We start from the raw sequence: 16,485 nt of genomic DNA on the forward strand, positions 1-16,485 counted from the left end.
TTCTCAGTCTGTAAAGTTGAGACTTAGTTGTCTGTACTTTCCTCTGTTACTTATGACTGCTGTCATCAGATTGTTTGTATTGTTGTGGCATTGAAGTGCCTGCTCTAATGCTTTCTTAATGACAGCTTGTTTTTCCTGGAACACTAAAGACTAACTGCAATATGATCTTTCTCAAGTGTTTGTGTGCCCCTTCTCTCTCAATTGCAGATGAGGAGCATCTCCCCACCTCTTGATTTTCAAGACAAATTAATAGTATTTTGTTACCTGTTTGGTCTTCACTTTAATAGCATTGACTCTTATTTGAGTCAGTGTTTCCACTTTCTTCCTCCAAACACTTTTTTTACCCAGGATTCAGTCTTCTGGTTCCCTGTTGATCCAGTAGAAGTGTACAATACTGTAGCATTTTTCATATCCTGCCGAATGTTCTTGCTGATGCAAGAAGTTCTTTTGGTTTTTTGGTTTTCTTTTTTATTTCCCAGCTAACCTTCTAACAATCCAATTATTGCTGTTTCTCACTTTTAAAGTGGAAAAACTAGTGATTATTTTATTAGAAAATCTGTGTGTACTTTTCCTTCTGTTTCGCTCTTGGAAATCAGTGTATGTTAGGCTATATCTGTCAAAGTTTATTGAAGGACTGCGAACTGATAGTGAATGAGAATCAGGCAGGTTGAAAACTGGATGCTTGTTAGTTGTTAAATGTTAGTGCTGGTGTGTGGAGTCCTGGTAAGTCACATGGCTCCAAGATCATGTCATCATTGTTTTCAATTACATCTAATTCCTCACTTAAGAAATCCATTTTATGCTTTGGCAGAAAAAGATCAGGATTCATTGAGTTATCAAAGAAGTTTTTGTGTCGCCAAGTTTGAAGTAACTGTATTAGTCCTGAACTTAGGTTCCTTTTTAATACAGACTAGGAGTTGATAGTGAATAGCTCTTGGTTTGTTTCTTACTAGAGGAGTTCCTGTTCACAATAATAACAAAGGATGTCCTGACAACATGACAAAATGAAGAGAAGATGGTAGTTCTTTACCTAAATCGCAACATTAGCAACTGTGGTGGGTTGAGCCTGACTGGGGGCCAGGTGCCCACCAGAGCCGCTCTCTCACTCCCCTCATTCACTAAACAGGGGAGAAAAGGCATAACGAAATGCTTGCAGGTTGAGATAAGGACAGGGAGAGATCACTCACTAATTATCGGCACGAGCAAAACAGACCAAACTTAGAGAGGGAGTTCATCTAATTTATTACTAGGCAAAACAGAGTAGAGGAATGAGAAAATAAAATCAACTCTTAAAACACTTGCCCCCACCCCTCCCATCTTCCCGGGCTCAACTTCACTCCCGGCTTCAACCTTCCCCCCCCTCAGCGGCACAGGGGGACGGGGAGTGGGGGTTACGGTCAGTTCATCTCACGGTGTTTCTGCCGCTTCTTCATCCTCAGGGGGAGGACTCCTCTCATCGTTCCCCTGCTCCAGCATGGAGTCCCTCTCACGGGGTGCAGACCTTCAGGAGCAAACTGCTCCAGCGTGGGGTCCCCCACGGGGCCACAAGTCCTGCCAGCAAACCTGCCCTGGCGTGGGCTCCCCTCTTCACGGGTCCACCGGTCCGGCCAGGAACTTGCTCCAGCGTGGGCTTCCCACGGGCCGCAGCCTCCTTCAGGTGCCTCCACCTGCTCCGGCGTGGGGTCCTCCACGGGCTGCAGGTGGAATCTCTACACCCCCTCATCCTTCCTCCATGGGCTGCAGGGGGACAGCCTGCTTCACCATGGCCTTCACCACGGGCTGCAGGGGGATCTCTGCTCCGGCGCCTGGAGCTCCTCCTCCCCCTCCATCTGCACTGACCTTGGTGTCTGCAGAGTTTCTTACATCTTCTCACTCCTCTCTCCGGCTGCAAAAGCTCTCTCTCTCTAAGTGTTTTTCTACTTCTTAAATATGTTATCACAGAGGCGCTGATTGGCTTGGCCTTGGCCAGCGGCGGGCCCGTCTTAGAGCCGGCTGGCATTGGCTCTGTCAGACACAGGGGGAGCTTCTAGCAGCTTCTCACAGAAGCCACCCCTGTAGCCCCCCCGCTACCAAAACCTTGCCACGCAAACCCAACACAGCAACCCATTTTTTATGACTTTAGTCAGGTGATTTTTTTTTTTTAGCTACCCGTGTTTTTAAAATGACATTGGTAAAGATACTTTGTGCTTGTCCTCCACTAGAGGAAGTTTCAAACACACAAGAAATGACCCTTCATCAGGAGAAGGACAGTCACCGGCAAAATTCCAAGAAACAAGTGTAAACATTTGCTACCTGTGTGAAATGAGTTTCATTTAATTGGCCTACATTTCCCATAACTATTCACAGTAAAAATGTTATTTTGCATAGTTGCACTAGTAAAGTCTGACTGTCTGACAGATTTGTAGGAATACTTCGGTTGACTTTGTATGTATGGTTATTGTATCTCTTTCTCTTTTTGGTCACCTGGGTGGTGTGGTTATTCTGGGTTTTGGATAGGTACACAAGATATTTATCTAGGTTACTTCTGCATACCTTTGTTTCATGTCTATATGTTGATTGGTTTGTTCACCTGTATGTGGGTACCATTGACTCCTGAACAATAGCATCAGAATGCATAGTTTCTTTGAAAGAGGCCACTTACTAAACATCTAAGCATGCTTCTTAGGTAAATTGTATCAATGCATTGCCTCCATTAAACTATGGAGACTTTTGTTAGTGACCTAGGTCTAACCAAGGAATGAAGACCTTTTTTTCTGAGGAAATCTAATTTATATGTGCTACATTTCTCAGACTCCAGGAATATTTCTTTTGATGAGTTAGGGATTTTTAGTATGTTTTTCCTGTATTGACTCTCAATCTAGGTGTTTGAACTGACAGTCTCTAAATCATTTGCTACTGGAAGGGAAAATGTAAATAACATCTGTCTCTTCATAGCAACTTAGGCAGACTACGCACATTTGTTATAAATTGGACAGAAGTTGTATTCTTACCCAGAATGTTTTGTTACTTCCCAAACTAAAAAAGAATAAGCCTATACCTAAAGCCTCATGGAATTCCTTTGGCTGTGGTGGAGGCTAATAATTTGGTGCATTAAGCCGAGTCTATGTTTTTACAAGAAAGTGGGTCCTGAATTGTTTTAATTTGTATTTTTATTTGTATATTTGCAGGCTTAATGCTCTGTAGCACACTGGATTGATGTGTGAATGATTTCAAGGCGTAGAAATAGACTGGATGATATATTGCATCATAAAATAGAAGTAATTTGAAAATATTTCAATATTTTCAATATTAGTCAGTGCAATGACTTTCTTCCTAGTTTGTTACTAGATTAGGTTTTGTTTATTTGAAGCCTTTTCCTTTTGCACTTTGAAATTTGTATTTTTCCAAACAGAGTAGTTGCTTTAGTCAAATAATAGATGATCTAATTAATTAGATAAAATTGTTGCTATTTGCATTCTGTGACATATGAAACTTAAGCATAGATGTTCTCAAGTCTTTGCTTAATTTACAAAATATTTGGTAATAATTCTATATGGTGTACTTTAGAGTTCATTTAGTTTCTATCACTGAGAGTTGATTCTTTGTTGTGCCAAGAATTTCTATTTGTCGCTGACTTCAGTGTTTGACTATGATGCTTTCTGTGTCCTTGAACTGGAGCTTGAGTAATAAGCAGAATATACATCTAATTTTTTCTAGTGCAGATAATTCATAAGGCCAAACCCCTGTAAAAAGTACTGGTGGACAAAAAATTGTGAGGTTGGGATGACGATGGTACAAGGCTATGTATGTCTCGTGCATTGAGTGCCTCGTGACCTTTGTATATTTGTACACTGACAGGTTTTGTGGTTTTATTGCTGAATAGGTATTGATGTGGGTGGGTGGAAAATTACTTAGACAAAATAGCATTCATACATGTGTATATAGTTCTTAACTCTTTAGAAATTGGAATTGGCTTGTATTATACACTTTGGAAAACAGCTGAATGTTACTTTCAGCCATTATGATAAAATGGTTGGAAAACAACGTTTAGATGAGTTTACTAATGCTTTTCGTTGAACCAAGTCTGTAAGAGCAATGGGGGATATACAGCCTGAAAGGTGGGCTTGGTTTTTGAGGTGGTTTTTTTGACAGCCAAGTAAAAAGCTAGACCTTTTGAGGGAGCAGTCCCCAGATAAAATAGACCTGCTGTGCACATGCCTGGAATACGGTGGTATATTCTGATTTTGCAGCTATACATTAGCTTTATTGCTCAGTTTGCTAATGAGGAAATCCTAGAGTGGAATGGTTTTTTTCCAAGTGTTTTGAACAGCCCTTTGCAGATACGGCACCAGCAGAAGTGTTGCCTCTTCAGTGAATGGCAGTTGGAACACAGATGAAGATTGCTCTCATTCGGTCAAGGATTCAAGGTTCCTTGCCCTCCCTTCGTATCTGAAGATAGATAGTGTAGAAATGTCTACTGGGGCCTAAAATGGGAGGAATCTGCATTCTGGACTCTGCAACCTCATATGAAACAAGGAATGTTTAGATCTGTGAGGAGAGTTGTTTTGTCTTCACCATTTCAATGTTCTCACTTCTCTATACCTCTTGCCACTGGTTGTCGTGCATCAGAGCCTGTGTTGAAAATACCTGATGTACAGACAACATTTCTGCCCTTTTCTATGGCATTAAAATCAACCATGCTGGAAAAGCATTTTAACTGGATATTTTTGTCTTGATACTTGGAATGTTAACATAGCTCAGTTTCAGTTACAGGAAATTTGCCCTGCTGTTGTATTGTTTATGTTTGATCTCAAGATGTATGCCCTTACGTTCTGCAGCTTATCTTCCTGATCCAGAATGGCTTAAACTGAGAGCTTTTCTTTTGCTAAAAACCTTGATTTGCTTAGTATGAGCTTGAAGAGTTAAAATAAATAGAATTTATTTTATGGGCTGCTAACATCTAACTGATATGATTTCAGGAGCGTGTATATTTAGGAACAACGAAATTATGTTTACGTAATACCTAACTATGCATGGGAAACTGTTTTGTTAGATAACCTGTGAACTTGAATTGTGTGGAAAACTAATTTATGCAGTAGCTCTTACAGATTACAGTGTGTGGGGGAGGTTTGAACCCTAAAACCCAGCAGTTTTTGAGTTTTGGCTTCTCAAAGTTAGACACTTTGTTAAGTTACCCTAACTTTTCATAGTCTTAGATCAAAAACAGCTATTGCAACTTGCTTGTAACATGACCCAGGACAGAGAATAAGTTTCTTACCTAATGTGTGAGAATCTTCATTCCTGACATAGTTTTTGTGTGGTGTGGGGTTTTTTTGTTTGTTTGGCTTTTTTTAAAGCTTTTTTAAGGAAGGGGTCACAAGTAAAATGGACCCTTCAGCTTCAGTTGTGGAAGTCCATTTCTAATACTAACAAAAGCAGTAATCCGAGGGTAATCAGAGTTAAAGTTGATTGTCTGAAAATGGTCAGGAAGAAATTCTCTTTGAGCAGCAGCTCACAGTTGCTAATGTTTTCTACACTTCTCTGAGAAGTTAGGTATTAGCAGCTGTTTGTTGTAAAACTCTGTAGAATGGCAAGTAACACACTTGCGGCGGCATAACTGCAAGGGAGACTGTGTCTATATTCTAAGTTTATGAAATCCTGCTGAGCTTATACAGCACCACCCACTATCTGTGGTGATACTGGGACTTAGGTAACTTTTTTTATAACTGCCATGAAAGAACAGCTATTTGGCTTCTTAATTATTTTGTCAGTCTTGTTTCCTATTGATTTGTCACGTTGATGTGCAGCATCTCTTCCGTGCCACTGAATACTGAAAATATAGCACTCAACTCCATGGACTGCTCTGGGCAGACAGCTGCCTTTCTGGTAGAATTATGACGCTTATTGTATGGCGAGTTTGTGTTTATTTGCCAAAAAGTTTTCAAAATGAGTTAGGATCAGTTTTAGCCATGTTCTAAAATGGAAATTTAAGTTCCTCTTTTCCTTAGATTCTGCCAAATGGTGATGTGTTCTGGATTCAGCTGATGAAAGTCACTTTTACTGTTCTTCATGATATGGATGAACTTTCAGGAGATTTGGCTAGCCTTAACGTTTAGCCAAATCCACTCAAAATGGTGGGGGAACTGCTTTTCGTCAGTTTGTTTTTCCTTTTTGGGCAAGTTTTCATTTTCTTTTTTGTTGGAACTACAACTTTTGAAAACTTAGGAGCTGTAATCCTGCAGAACTCAAGGTTTTGTCTGGCATCCTTGAGGTGTTGTGTTTCAAGCCATAATCATCTCTTAAAACTTCATTAATAACAGGGCTTTCTTGAAATTAACCTTGTATTAATTGTAAGTACACTTCTGTCACTACTTCCAGCTTTTGCAGAAAATCATAGAGGCTCTAATTTTTCCTGTTTGATAGTGGAAACTTTGGCCTGTAATGTAATTCATCTGCAAAGGCTTCTTAGGAAGTACAGGGTTTTTCCTTCAAATGGTGCAGTACATTAATTTCTTTTTCTTATTTTATTTTCGGATGACTTGCATCTTCATAATTAAAGAAAGAGAAAGCCCTGAGACCCAAGACTGTCTATTGTAAGTATAACACTTTTTTCTTTCCAGCCTCCTAGGGTAGATATTGCTTGGGGATTTTAATGTTTTGTTGCTTTTCTAGTAGTTCAGGTATTTACATTTGCCAGATTTATGTGTCGGTAACTGTTTCTCTTTATATGCTGAACATTCTTCTGAGATTTTTATCCAGTGAACTGCTGAGCAAAGACATATTTTAGAGCAGGAAACCTTAATTATACCTTTCCACATCTAAATATTTGTATATCTAGTAGAGGGATGGATATTTAGTATTTTAGTTTCTTACGTGCCCGGGCTAAACTATCTCTGACTTGTCTGTGAGCTTTATGCACTTGCTGCTAAGCTTCAGGCAGTACGCTAAGCAGCGAAGTCAGTAGGCTAACGCAGCACTGTTGCAGATGCAGCTCTACTGGTGCTGGAGTTACCTAACTGCATCAGAGGAATGTTCTGCCTCCCTTTATTGTAATTGACCTGGAGTAGCAAAGACGTATTCAAGGTGAACTCAGTTGTTGGGGTATCTTTTCCCCCAGCAACTGAGAATGTGAGTCCAGACTGACATATGTCAATGGAAATAAGAGTTGTGAAAGGTTGAAAATGTGGGATATAACTAGCTGACAATGGAAATGGATATCTTGTTGTAAAGGCATTGATGATGACGTGTAAGATTTTTAAAGTACTGGAAGCAGAGAACATTTGCAGATATTGGAATAATTATAAAAAACAATGAGAAGATTAAAAACCAGAATGGTTATACAGTCAGTCATCACATGAAATAAGCTTTTCACTTCCACTTTATCTTCTTAGCCTGTTCTCCTAAGAAACAAGGCTTACATTCTGGCTTTGTCGTCTGTTCCCCAGTATCTTTGGAACCTTTTTGAACCAAGTTGATCAAGGGTTCTTGAAGATGGACATCTGCACAGAGAAGAGTGATGATTTCAGTCCTCTACTGAGGGAAGTGCAGCAGTCTGAGCTCACTGCTTACTGGACCCTGAAGAATCAACACAAGAGGAAGATTTAGAAAAGTACTAGTCAGAGTCCATTTTGTAAGAGAATGGACTTTAACTGCTCTTGTGGTTTGATGTCAAGAGAATATCAGTGCAAGACATATCATTCGAGTGTGTGAACAATTATGAGATGTTTTGCTTCAGCAGACATGAGTACTGCATACAGATCTTCTCTTTTTAGAAATACTGGTAATGAAGCTCGTTGACAGAATTTCTGCAAGAGTTCTGAAAACATTTAGGTCTCCTAAAAATCCAATGGATTCGAGGAGTCCAAAATTGTATTTATATCTCAGCAACAACAACAGATTTGTTTGGCTATGGGCTAGTGTTTTTAGTAGAAGACAATTTCCAGAGATTTCTTTTAATGATCCTTCTGACAGGAAATACAAAGTAATACTTATTAACTGAAGAGATTCTTGCTTCAAGACCATAAAATCTTGTTTTGGAGGAGTAATGTAAAGGATGCACGGGACAAAGTGAGACTTGAATTCAAGAGGACAGAGGGTGTGGCAGCGAGACTGTAAGAAGAGTGGTGGAATACAGGAGCCTGTTGCAAAGACCTATGCCTTTAGAAAACAGTACTGCTTAATGTACTACAAACTCAGTGTTCCATGGAGAATTCAGGTTAAGGATGTATACTCATTATAAACGCTGCATCTCTGGAAATGGCATGGGTTAGAATCTATCAACTGTGATATATCTTACCGAACAAGAAGAGACAAATTAAAATATCTGATTATTAAAGTGAAGAATCTAGACATGAAACTTTGGTACACAAGTTAAAGCTAACATCTGGAGGAGTCCCAGCATCAGAGGGTACCATGTCAGAAGCATTGCAAGATGTGCTTTAATCCAGAAAGTTCTGTGCCTCAGTAATCATTTTGAAGCAATCAACATCTTCTGATATGAAATGTTTGTTCGTACTGTTGATATCTCCTTTATTCTACTTTATCCATATTGAATTCTGTTTCACTGAAGATCCAGATGTGGGATGACAATTTGCCAGCCACTGTTAGTGTTTATTTGTCCAAAAGCGGCTGAAATTTGGCCTAATGAAGTTTATTTGTATGTTTTAGTTGTGGTGGTCTGTTTTGTTTTGGTGTGGTTTTTTTACAGGTAGAAAAGTTTTCCACTTGAATAACTTTTCAAAGATGGCAATTCAGACTTCATTTTGAGGACTGCAGTGCAAAATTATATATTCAATATATATGCAGAACTTCTCAAAACTCTTCTACAGACATATTACCAATTATACAAATAACCCTCCCTCAAGACCCAGTGGATCCCGGAAGTTCATTATACTCTGTCACTGAGATAGACGAATAAATTCTGAATTTGCTTGGTCTTTGTTTCTTCATTTTAAATAGTTGACCTTTTTTTTTTCTAAAGTTTGCAGATGATTATAGTAAGCATGAACAAAAATTATACTGCATTTGTGGTGTAGTGAAGTCTTGTGAATGAGCATGGAAAGTATGGATATTCTTAAATTAGATGCACTATGCAAAGTATGAAACTGGTATTATTTCAGGATATAAATTAATGAGATGCTTGTGTTATTGCTGCTGGATCTGCAGTCTTATTCTAATATTCATGTTGTCAAATACTCCAGCGAGAATGAAATGTGGTAGCATGTTCACAGAGCTGGAGTTCAAAGAGCTAGGAACAAAAATATATGGATGTTTTCAAAACGAAGGATGAATTTTCTTGGAAATCTCTTGGGGCAAAACCTGACAAGTATCTGGAATGTACACTGTCTGAAGAACAGGTACTTTAGAGGATGAGGTTTGACACGTTTAAAATGTTTTACACCAACATATGCCATTTCTTCATTGCTACAGAATTAAGAAAAAAAAAAAGTTCCTTTGTCAGCATGGAGACCACCACCAATGCTGCTATTGCTTGTAAACCAAAACTAAAAAAGACTAATTATTTTGATTCTGAGGGTTTTCAAATGAGACGTGCTATGTACAGAATCCTCTCCGAATTCATCAAAAGTAACTGTTCATAATCCAGAAGTGATGGGCGTAACTTGACTGTTTAACTGTATGATCTTGTTGGCTTTGAAGTAAGTTAAGGCATTTGTTTCCAGATGATTGTGTTTGGAGGAGCACCACCTTCTGTAAGAAAGACATTTGGATTCCATGCAAGTTTCCATATGGCAAAACTATCAGCCAGTTATCCAATCCAGTCATTACCACAAAAGTATCTGGGGTGGTTTTTTGCTTGCTCTCTAGCAAGTTCAGAGGAGAGCAGCTTAATGGAAGATGTGGGAAGAGAAGATGCTGAAGTTCTAGGACTCTGAGAGCTAAATCAAAGCTCAGTTAAGATATATAAATTTGTCATGATTTTTGTACAATGATATAATTGGACAGATGGAATACTTCTATCAGCTCTAGTTGAGGCAGTTGCACCCATGTGTTCAGGGACAAGGAGGGGAATAAACTTTCTTTCCTGGGACACTTTGGCCAAAGCAGACAGAAGTTTGGAAAACTTTTTCCTTTGAGCAAGAGGCATTAAATGATGGGGGAATACCAGTATACATTAGGCAAATTTTCCTTGGGCAATAGCAAAAATCCAGTGGTTTCCTACTAAAATGAGGCAGCTCAGGTAGGAGGCATAGTATAGAGTATGAGCCCTGTTAAGCCATTTCTGGGCTGTCTAGCTTTATTGGTGAAATTGATTTGGCACAAAGAACAGTAAATTAATAGAGATGTTTTGCACAGCCTGTGGAATTTTTCTTGCATTACAGGAAGATACAGGGTTAGCTTGAAGTACTTCTCTGACAACAATACATACGAAAAGTATTGAAAAGTGTAATGAGGGATGTTATAGGGTGTTTAGTTGCTGGATCTAGTGACCTGCATCTACATTCCTCAACTTAAAACCTTTAAGTAGCACTAGAGTAAAGAAAGCTTCATTATGGTCATTCTGCCCTGGAATCAGTCTTTGGGGTAGTCTGCTGCTTACTGAACACCAAGAGGCTGGGCTGTTGATTGTTGCTCTTTGAGGCTGGCAGTCCAGCTGATTTTCAGGTCATTGATCAGTCTGATATGCTTTAAGGGAAAATACTGTTGTTTCTTTGTTTTGAGATGCTTAAGAAACAGAACTCACATTATTAATAGCATTACAAAGCCATGTGGCTAATAAATGTGAATTAAATGTTAGCCTGGAAACCTGCTGTTGCTGAATGGGAGAGTCTCTTCAAGATCATAACTGCTTTTGTTAAAATTTTGCAGGCAGCAATGATAATAATTGCTAAGTGCTGCCTCCATTAAAAAAGACAACCAAACCCAAACCATCCAACCCCCAAGCTGCTACCTGTGGTGATAGTAGCAGCTACAGCAGCTTCATTTTTAACTTGACCATATTTGTAAACCTTAACCATGTTAAGGTAGACTGCACTGTGAACTGTTTCTGGTACAATTCTCTGCAAATACAATTTGTTCCTAAAAGTAAACAGAAAATAAAGCACTAAAAATCTTATTTCACAGGTGCCTATTCGTGTCATTTAGCATTTGGCCATGTTGTCAGTCTGCAGATACTGAACCTGGAATCTAACTTGGGCTTCAGGCGCTAACTGAACAACTCTGGAATTAAGTAATTTTTGTACTTGTAGAGTACCTGGAGATCTTCTTTTGTTCATGCTACCAGAGACTTTGACGCTTTTTACTGAAAAAAGATGGATAACTTACTGTAAGACATCAAGGGTGATATGCTTTCTCATACCCCTCCCTTATGTTAATATTGTGGAGTTGTTTGCAAAATGTTTACAACTTTGATTTGAGTTACAGCTTTGATGTGTATCTCTTAATTGCCTGTCTTGTGCAGAAAGAGGAGAAAACCATTGATGGTTGTATTTGCCATGACTATGGAAAACTTCTTCACTTCAAAAACAGGAATCACATGGGCAAATATGTAGTTTAACTTAAAGTTTCACTCTTTCCAGTAAATGAGTACTGGTGTGTTATCTTGTTTTAATCTTGAATGCTGCAACTTATAAAATACTGAGAACATCATTAAAGCACGCTTGTGGTGTGTATGTGTCTATGGATTTGAGGGAATAGGGGGGCAAGGAAAAGAAGTTCCAAAGGAAGGGAATGGAAGTACCTTTACAAAAGCATATCTAAAAAAATCACTCTTACGCTCTGAGTGATTAAAAATATGTACAGAAGCCTATATAAAAGAAGATATTAGTCTGTGTGCAGTTTAATGACTTCATTAATTGTTTCTGGCATTGTGTTTAGGCTTTAAATGTTTAGACCAGAAGTTTTCTGTTGAGTACCTGTAACACAGACTGACTGTCATGCACAATACTCAATAGTTAAAATAACTAGGCAGTTTGAAAAACACTTACAAATCAAATAAAAATTGAATACTCTATGCCTCTGTGACATTCTTGTGTTTGGTATATTGTGTTGCTGGGGCAGGGGAGTAGAAATGAAAACTTTTTCTTACCTAGAGCAGTAAAGTTTCAAAAGGAAAGTATACCAAGATGGAATACTGCTTTACTGAGCCTATATTAACCTGTAAAATGAAGATAAATTCAATTCTCTAACTTTTTTGGATGATCTGCTAGGTACTTAATAAAAGCAAGTGAGAGAAGTAGTCTGACTGTCAAACTATTATCCTAGGTCCTCCAGCTCCAGTCCGAACTCCGATCAAGTATGAAACACAGAGACCAGGTAGCTGAATATAAATGAGCTAATGTCCTTTTTAGGTGCAACTTTGAAATCAGTGGGTTTGTTCTAATGATGACCAAAGCAGGTGGTTGATTATGGTTAGGAAGAAGCAATGCAGGTTACCAAACATTTGAACCATTGCTTTTCTTTTGTGCACTGGTTAATTTATGTAAGAAAAGATCCTAGGAGAATATGAAGTTATGAGTATTCTCACAGGACGACTTTCAAACTTGAAACATTATAGTTTCTGTCTTCCTGATTATTTGATAATATCTAATTTCAGTTAATCTAATTTTTTTTAGCTGGTAAAGTTTTCAACAGAAAATTTTGCAGCATGCACGTGTATACACATACAATGCAGTGAAAGTTTGACAAAACAAAAGCATATAAATCAAGTTAACAGTTTATTATCAAGATGTTACCAAGACAAGAGTATTCAGTTGTATGTTAGGAAGCAAGAAGAAAATGACTATTGCCTTGTAGAAGAGACTGTTAACTTTTTTCTGCATGGATCTTTCCACGTTAAGCCCAAAAGACCACATGCCTATCACTGTCGGCTTGAACAGCCAGCTCGCACTGAGAGCTACTGCACAGGCACACAAATCTTTCATGTGTTACATGTCGCCTTTGTCATGCTGTGCTACTGCTACATGTAATCTCAGATAAAAACCAAAACAACAGAGAAAGATTTTTAACAAGACTGTGAAGTTTTGGTGGGAACGAGCCACGTTGTTCCCATGGTAGGAGTCGTTCCATCAGGTTTTTTCTACCACAATTAAATTATAAGAGGTTTTCCATATAAATTAATGCTGGAACTTTGTGATTTTTTTTTTTTTTTGGTGTATGTGCACCCATGGAGTTTGACTTGATGGCAGCACAAGCATATTCCTAATGGAATGAATATTTAAGAACAAGCATGGAATTCCCTATCCTGAAGTTTTGTTGGGTTTTGTTTGTTTGTTTTTAAACCATAACCTGGCATCCTAGGGGGAAAGAATACAGTAACATACTGTTCAGTGCTTGTGGTATTTTTACTTGTTTGCTCCAATTTGAAGAAACTGGCAGTGTTTATGACTCTTATGAAATTAATCAGTCAGTTAAAATACAGCTGTGTGTAATTAGGAAGATGACTTCTATTTCTGCAATTTTTTTTCTTGGATTAAAAAATACATATTTTAACACGTCAGCATGCTCTTTTATAATGGCCAACACTTGAATACACTTAATGCCTCCTTGAGATTATTTTGTGGATATGTTTAGCTGAACTCTGCTGGTGCTTCAAGTTGACCGGGAATACTTTAAAAGTGTTTTAGGCAATGCAAAACCCAAGCTGTTAAAACCCAGTGAGGAGTGAGATACAGCCCTGATTGAAACACTGCTAGTTCAGGCTCAGGAACATACTAACTGTGGTTCTGCAGCTTCTGGTCTGCACAGAGTACAAGAGACATTTGCTATATTAGTGAAGATTATGTGTTCTTTATTAGACTGAAGGCAGTATGACTCTTGAAGTTTAGATTCCAAACAAGCAGTCTCTGTATGCTATATGAGTATTATTAGGGTTTTAGGGGAAGAAGGAGGTTGGTGGCTTGGCTTTTCTTTTTTTTTTTTTCTTTTAATGAGAACTGACGTGGTCTGGGGCATGCTATGAATGTGAACTTAGTATCTTTCCTCAGTACATTGGATTGTATTAGAAGGTCTGTTTTGCTCATTTGGTTCTCTTCTTGAAGACATCAATTCCTCGCGTGTAAAATTGTTATGGAAAACAGCATTGGAGTCTTTTTGTGACTGAGTTCTTGCCCATTTTCCTTATGCATTTCAGAATGAAAATTAATTTTGTCTCCATTAGAAACTCCTTTAAGAGTTTCTCCTTCATAGAAATAATGTGCAAACTGTCTAATGTGTAATATCTCTTTATGTGTATATTTTTTACTTTAGTGAAGAGAGGACTCAGAAAGGACATAACCTGTCTGAAGGATTTTATGAATGATCCTAAAAGAGAAGAACCTCTAGTTGGTATGTTTTTTGTTTTCTAAATGGTATGTCTTTGAATTTGTGACCAAATGGCGCTTGTTTTGAAATAAAAGGTGGAATTTTAGATATTGTTTCATTTTCTGTAAATATATTGAATAATTTATGGGCTATATCTTACCTCTTATACCTTTTAAAGTTTAGCTTATTGCATTGAGTACTATAAAGGCTACCTCTTTTATACACCTTAATTGTTAGACAACTCATTCCTGAAGGAGCCATCTTAGTAAAGAAGCTTTTCACAGATTACAGAATGGTTGAGGTTGGAAGGGACCTCTGGAGGTCATCTGATCTTAACCCCCTGCTCAAGCAAGGACACCCAAAGCAGGTTGCCCAGGACAATGTCCAGATGGCTTTTGAGTATCTCCAGGGTGCGAAATTCCACAACCTCTCAGGGAAACCTGTGCCACTGTTCAGTCACCCTCACAGTCAAAGGTGTTTCCTGATGTTCAGAGAGCATCTCCTGCATTTCAGTTTGTGCCTATTGCCTCTTGTCCCATCACTGGACACCACTGAAAAGAGCCTGGCTCCCTCTTCTTTGCTCCTTCCCTTTCAGGTATTTCTACATGCTGATGAGATCCCCTCTGAGGCTTTTCTTCTGTAGGCTAAACAGTCCCAGCTCTCTCAGCCTTACCTCACAGGAGAGATGCTCCAGTGCCTTCATCATCTGCATGGCCCTTTGTACGTCCATATCTCTTGTACTGGGAAGCCCAGAACTCGACACAACACTCCAGACATGACCCTACTGATGCTGAGTGGAGAGGATGGATCATCTCCTCCAGCCTGCTGGCAGCACTCCTCCTTGTGCAGCTCAGGATACCATTAACCTTCTTGGCCATAAGGGCCCATTGCTGGCTCATCTTCAACTTGGTGTCCACCCAGGTCCTTTTCTGCCAAGCTGCTTTCCAGCTGGTCAGCCCCCAGCATGTACTGGTGCCTCGGGTTGTTCCTCCCCAGCTCAGGACTTTGCAGTTCCCCTTGCTGAACTGCCTGATGTTCCTGTCAGCCCAGCTCTCCAGCTTCTCGAGGTCCTTCTGGAAGGCAGCACAACCCTCTGGTGTATCAGCCATCCCTCTCAGTTTTGTGTCATCAGCAAACTTGCTGAGGGTATGTTCTGCCCTGTCATCCAGATTATTAATGAAGATGTTAAACAGGACTGGACCCAGTATTGACCCTTGGGGTACACTGCTAGCTACTGGCCTCCAACTGGACTTTGTGCCAGCAGTGCCTTGTCATCTGGTGATTCTTTGTGGTTTTCCGTTTGGTAGGATGTACAGGTTTTTCTGTGTAGTGAGAGATTTTTTCTTGCCATCTTTGGGAATACTAAAAGTGATGAGATGAATTTTAAGGTTTATTTTCTTACTAATTGTTAGATTAAGCAACCCTTAGGAGAGGATAGGAAATGATGCTTGTCAGTGGCATTAGTGTTCCTAGTATGTGCCTAGAGAAATATGTTCCCTGATGAAAAGCTACGTAGCAAATTTCCTAGTATTACCGGAGAATTTATCTGTTTAGTGAATTGTCTTGCTGTTACTCTACATACAGTATTAGTATTAAAAAGCATAGCAATTTATTATTATAAGCATTTTTAATAGAAAATGGTGAATAGCAAAGTGTTACTTTCTTGTATACTCAGTTCATTTACTGATAGTTTATTTTCAGAGTTAAGATTTAGCAGTATTAATACTGTGGTGGGTCTGAGATGGAGTTGAATTTCTTCATAGCAGCCTGTATGTTTTGGATTTGTGACTAAAACAGTGTTGATAACAGAGCAGTGTTTTGGCTGTTGAGCAGTGCAAATAGGGGTGTTGTTTTTTTTTCCACTCTGGGTCCTCGCCCCTTGAGTAGGCTGGAGGTGGGTGAGAGACTGGGAGGGGACAGCCACGACAGTTGACCCAAACTGGCCAAAAGGATGTTCTGTACCATGTACTGTCATGCTCAGCAATCACAACCTTGGTAAAGGAAGAAAAAAACGGGGGGAGGGGGGAGTTGACTTCCAAGGTAGCTGTTCAGAGTCTGGCTGGGTATTGGTCTGTTGTGGAGATCTGAGTGACTAGTTTTTAGATGTTTTGGGTTTTTCTGCTTTTTTTCCACCCCTCTTTCCTTCACCTATTAAACTATCTTTATCTCAACCCATGAATGTTCTTGCTTTTGCCCTTCCCAGTTTCTCCCCACCCTGCTGAGGGATGTGTATGTGAGTGAGCAAGC

General features: G+C 39.2%; 1 protein-coding gene across 1 annotated transcript in view; it reads left to right on the top strand.

Moving 5' to 3' along the window:
• Window positions 1–16,485, top strand: part of LOC129202155 (uncharacterized) — a 32,857-nt gene that overhangs the window by 2,233 nt on the left and 14,139 nt on the right. Inside the window, exons 4-6 of the mRNA XM_054814352.1 lie at window positions 6,539–6,572; window positions 12,202–12,252; window positions 14,185–14,262. Coding sequence (XP_054670327.1) covers window positions 6,539–6,572; window positions 12,202–12,252; window positions 14,185–14,262 — 163 coding nt within the window. The remainder of the gene's footprint in view (window positions 1–6,538; window positions 6,573–12,201; window positions 12,253–14,184; window positions 14,263–16,485) is intronic.

This window comes from Grus americana, chromosome 2, assembly GCF_028858705.1.
Source record: "Grus americana isolate bGruAme1 chromosome 2, bGruAme1.mat, whole genome shotgun sequence".
NCBI classification, from domain to species: Eukaryota; Metazoa; Chordata; class Aves; order Gruiformes; family Gruidae; genus Grus; species Grus americana.